This window comes from Apis dorsata, unplaced genomic scaffold (genome assembly GCF_000469605.1).
Source record: "Apis dorsata unplaced genomic scaffold, Apis dorsata 1.3 scaffold_465, whole genome shotgun sequence".
In the NCBI taxonomy this organism is placed as follows: Eukaryota; Metazoa; Arthropoda; class Insecta; order Hymenoptera; family Apidae; genus Apis; species Apis dorsata.
Window position 1 is genome coordinate 47,820 of NW_006263705.1, and position 4,516 is coordinate 52,335.

The 4,516-nt window shown below is 36.8% G+C and overlaps 1 protein-coding gene across 8 annotated transcripts in view; it reads left to right on the forward strand.

Annotated features, from left to right (window-relative positions):
• The window catches only part of LOC102675241 (protein NDRG3), a 31,108-nt gene that overhangs the window by 4,485 nt on the left and 22,107 nt on the right, over nt 1–4,516 (forward strand). For 5 of the 8 annotated variants that reach the window (XR_422385.2, XM_006619916.2, XM_031512531.1 and 2 more), the window contains exon 2: nt 709–1,126. The exons of 2 other annotated variants lie outside the window; for them this stretch is intronic. Coding sequence is in view for 5 of the 6 variants with exons in the window: in XM_006619916.2 (XP_006619979.1) it covers nt 912–1,126 (215 nt within the window). In the remaining variant the exon portion in view is untranslated. Of the gene's footprint in view, nt 1–705; nt 1,127–4,516 lie in introns of those variants that run through there. One more of the 8 variants, XM_006619918.2, reaches the window with a different exon arrangement.

Genomic DNA, 4,516 nt, shown 5'->3' on the forward strand with positions numbered 1-4,516 from the left:
CATACTAAATCACTAAATTCCGAACTTTAAATCAGACTTGGGATTGAAATACAAGGTAATCAAAATAATTAAATTGCAAACTTTCATATATAAACATATTATATAATTATCAGTAACTTAACTATATAACAGTGGAAACTTTGAAACACTTCTACATTTGAATACGATTTAAACTTTCATATAAAAATTCTTATCTTCTTCAGAGGAAAGTTTTAAAACTTTGATATTTCTATTCTTCAAATTGAAAAGGATAAAAATCAAAATATTCTGAAATATTCAGCATAAAAAAGATACTTTTTCAAATAATTTGTAAACATAATACAATGATGGAAAAAAAACAATATTGCATTAATCCATTCAAACAAACATGAACATCTCGTGTAATAATAATTTATCGAATATAATCTTGATTAAAAAAATAATTTCGAACATCGAATTATCGCAAATAATTAATCCGTTTCATCGAAACGTTTACAATTTCCTGATCGTCTCGATTCGCGATAGAACAGAACGATTATCCCCACCATTATTTACTCGTGACAACCCTTTCATATCAGAAAATCGTTTGCCAATACCTCGATCGATAGCTCCGAGCTTGTTCACATGGAACCTCCTTATCTTGGATTTTCTTTATTTGCCCGTTTGCCCGTTCGTTTGCCTTGTTGACGCACGATATTGGCGTATCTCGGCTTCGGGCACGCGTATCAGCATCATCAACGCGGCTACACCAACGGCCAAAGGGGCGGCAAACGAGGAGGGACGAGAGTGTCGGGTGAGGAACGGCGAAGTAAGAAAGATAGATCCACCTTTAACGGTGGACAGGATCATCCTTGTCGAAGACGTCCGTACAGGTCGTCGAGGATCGGGGTTTGTCATCGTGGGCGAGTAACAGCAGAGGGAAAAGGGTCGCCATGCCGGCAGGTATTGGCGCTTCGTACAGGTCGCTAGGCGACCTGGGCGAAGACGTGTACAAAAGCACGACGATCGTCGACCAAACACAGACCACCGGACAAAGCGTCCTCGAGAGTGTCAAGAAGGCTTTCAGTTTCGCCTCGCCCAAGGTCGAGCTGAGGAAAAAGGACCCTCTGATCGTGGACCGCCGTGAGAGCGTCTCGATCGTCTCAAGGTAATGCCTTATACGATATTGTCTGCGTGTACAGGGGAAAAACCGGTCGGCAGGTAGGGGTGATGGTCGCGGGACACGCTGTTTCGCTTCGTCTTTTCGCCGTTTATCGACCTCGGACCTTTCTTGGATACTTGTTCCGCTGTCTAGTTAAGGGGTTAAGTAATATTGTTGGATAGATTCGATGCACGATTGATACGAATATATATTTTTAGCATGTTTTAATATGCAAGTGGAGTTAAGGAGAATCGTTGGAGTAATGATATCTCAAAGCAAATGGTAAATTGAATTATTAATGGAAATATCGTTCTTCAGATTGTCAAGTTTCAGAAGTAAAAAACTTGTTTGTGAAATTTGGTTATCAAGACATGTGAAAATAAATTAAAAATATCAAAGTGAAAGGTAAATTTTAATTAACAGAAAATCGATCGAGTTTATATATATATATATTTAATAAGTTTTTAAAATTTTTTCAAAACAATGTTTCGATTCTACTATTCTTAATCTTTATCTTATTTTCAATTTCACTTTAGCAATTTTTGAAATGCTATTGCTTCTTTTTTATTTCATTCTACTCTGCAATGAAATTTATTATATTTGACGAAGTAATCTTTTCATATTGAGATTGAATATCTACGATTTTATTAATAATTCGATAAAAAGGAATTCAAATTTGTTAATAATTGATTTGAAATTGTATCGTTATTTTTTATAAAAAAGAAGCACTTTAGAGCTTTTCTATCGAATCTTTTTTTCTTTTTCTTTTTTAAGATATCATTGTTCGTATCAAAGAAAGATTTCGAATTGAAAGACAAACGCGATCAATGAAGGAGGTAACTTGGGCAGAGGCTAAGGAGGTCGTCGAATGATCGGTTCGAGGTCGAAAATGTCGATGGTATGGTTAGAGTGCTTTTACTATTGGTCACGGTGGTGAACTGGTGGCGTCGAGGAATCGATCGTTACAGTTTCCTGCCTTCTTTTTTTTTTTTTATAACCAGCACTAAAATTAACAAGAAACGTACTTGGTGTGTTTTTGAGAAATGCGTGAAAATAACGAGAGTCGCGTTTCAATTACTTAGAATTCACAAACATCTAACTTACTAACAGCTTGCTTTTTAACTCGGAAAAAAAAAAATGAAAAGAACTCGTAAAGACGAAGTTTCTTAATACATCCAATAAAATACATCGCGCCGTTATTTTAAGGATTGAATTTAAGGGGTCATATTTTGCACATTACGGATCTCCTTTTTTCTCTATTCTTCTCGTTCCAATTGAGAAAGAAATCTCTAAGTTTCTACCAAATAAACGACAAAACGATACGAACGATTTCTAACATCGTTTCTAGAACATTCCTACGAAGAAAAAAGCCTTTGGAGGCAAAGGCGCTAGTGATCTAGGAGTATTAACCGAAGACAAAAGAAATCGATTGCTTTCACGATCGCTCTTGCATTTCGAATCGCGATCATTTTTTTCTTTTTCTTTTTTTTTTTTTTTTTTTTTTTTTTTTTTTGAATGCATTTCTATTTACGCTTGTGACACTTAATCGAGAAATCGATCAACACGACCACGCCAATATGGCCCCCCCGATGATCTCAATCCTGCGACCGCTTCTTCTATACGCTATAGTATATACGCTCCTTCGAGGCTGACGATGAAATAGAATGAGGCACAAACGTGTCCCTGTTATCCGAATAATCAAAGACTGGTTTAACCTTAAGCACGGACGGACTTTAGGACCGGAAGTTGGTGGTGCGACTATTGATCGGCCTGGGCACAAAAGCAGGCCACGAGGTAAGCCGCATCATGCGACCTGAACGTCACTCCTTTCCTCGCACTTCCACTGCGCGTATTACCATCGTTGCATGACTTTTCGACTTCCTACGCTTTCCTGTTTTGCTCGTTTGTATGTGTGCTCGTTTACTTCGACTGTTATCTATGCTGATTTCGAGCCGTTGGCTGCGCTTGCAAAACTCGACACCGGTGATAAGTGTTCGCAAATTATATACGAAATTTTAATCATGAGCAAAGATATCGGAACCTCGGGAGGTTTAATTGATGTTTTTTTTTTTTTTTTTTTTTTTTTTTTAAAGGAAAAGGAAGAGTTTAATATCTTATCGGGAAAATTTTATGCTCTTATTTGACGATTAATCTGTGTTTACGTTAGATATGCAGGAGGAAGTTCTTTGAAGTTGGTTTTTAATTTGTTTAATTGTAGATAATGATTGTAATTTTACAGGATACGCGTTATCGATGATGATTCGTTGTTATGTAGTATTTGTGTAATATCGGCGAAGAAGAAACGTTCAATATCGATAATAAAATGATAAGGTAAAAATGTAATTCGGAGGGAAAGTTTACTTTGATATATGAAGATTGATTAAATTTTTTACAAGTTACTCTTATAAAGAGATCGCTACGTCTACGCGATATTTAACTTTCAGCAAATTATTTACATTTTAATTCTAAATACACGTTTAAATTTACACAGATCTTTTCCTTTATCGTCTAAATTACCAATTACACAAATCTCTCTAACTTCCATTTGTCTCTCGATGTCAAATAAACAGAATGATAATATTTATGAATTGGAAAATCAACACGATCGATATAAAAACCGATAAACATTTAAATTCGCGAATTCCTTTATCCAAAAAAAACTATACCATTACTTGAATTATCTACAAACAATACCTATATAAAATTGATACAAGATAGAACCAACTTCAAAGAAAAACAGGACAAAAAAAACCGAACAAACTATGAATATAAATACAAAAATTAAATCCCAGAAACGTGTAATCTCGTGTCTTCTCTCGTGAAGCTATCACCAGTGTTACGTTATTATTATCACCGATCTTTTTCTTTTTTTTTTTTTTTTCGCATGCACAATGCGTCGGATGTGTGTTTCTTTGTCCTCGCAACGCTCGAGTTGCATTGGCGTGTGGTTCGTGGCGCGCGACGACAACGCGTGCGTTGCGGAACCGGCTTCTCGGTTCGAAAGATCCTCCTGCGAGGTCGATCCTCCGCACAACATTGTATATATATTCACCACGACACGTCTCTCTCGACCGCACGGATCCTCGATTTCCTTCGCGTGGAACGGTCGAACCAACGTCTTTGTGTTGCCCACCAGACGAATGTTCCACCGCTCTGCTTCACTTTTATTATCATCCTTCGAATCTTCTCTCCCCTTTCCGATCACTCACGATCGTGAGCGCGGCAAAAATGATCGCGTGATGACATTATTCACGGGATGCGGTTTGCTCGATCGTCGACCGGAAAAAGCAATAGTTTTGCGGTTAGAATGGAAACTCGTGCTAACGAATTATTTAGAGATTTGTATGCTAATTTTGGATATTTTTTTTCTTTTTTTTTTTTTTTTTTTTTTTTTTT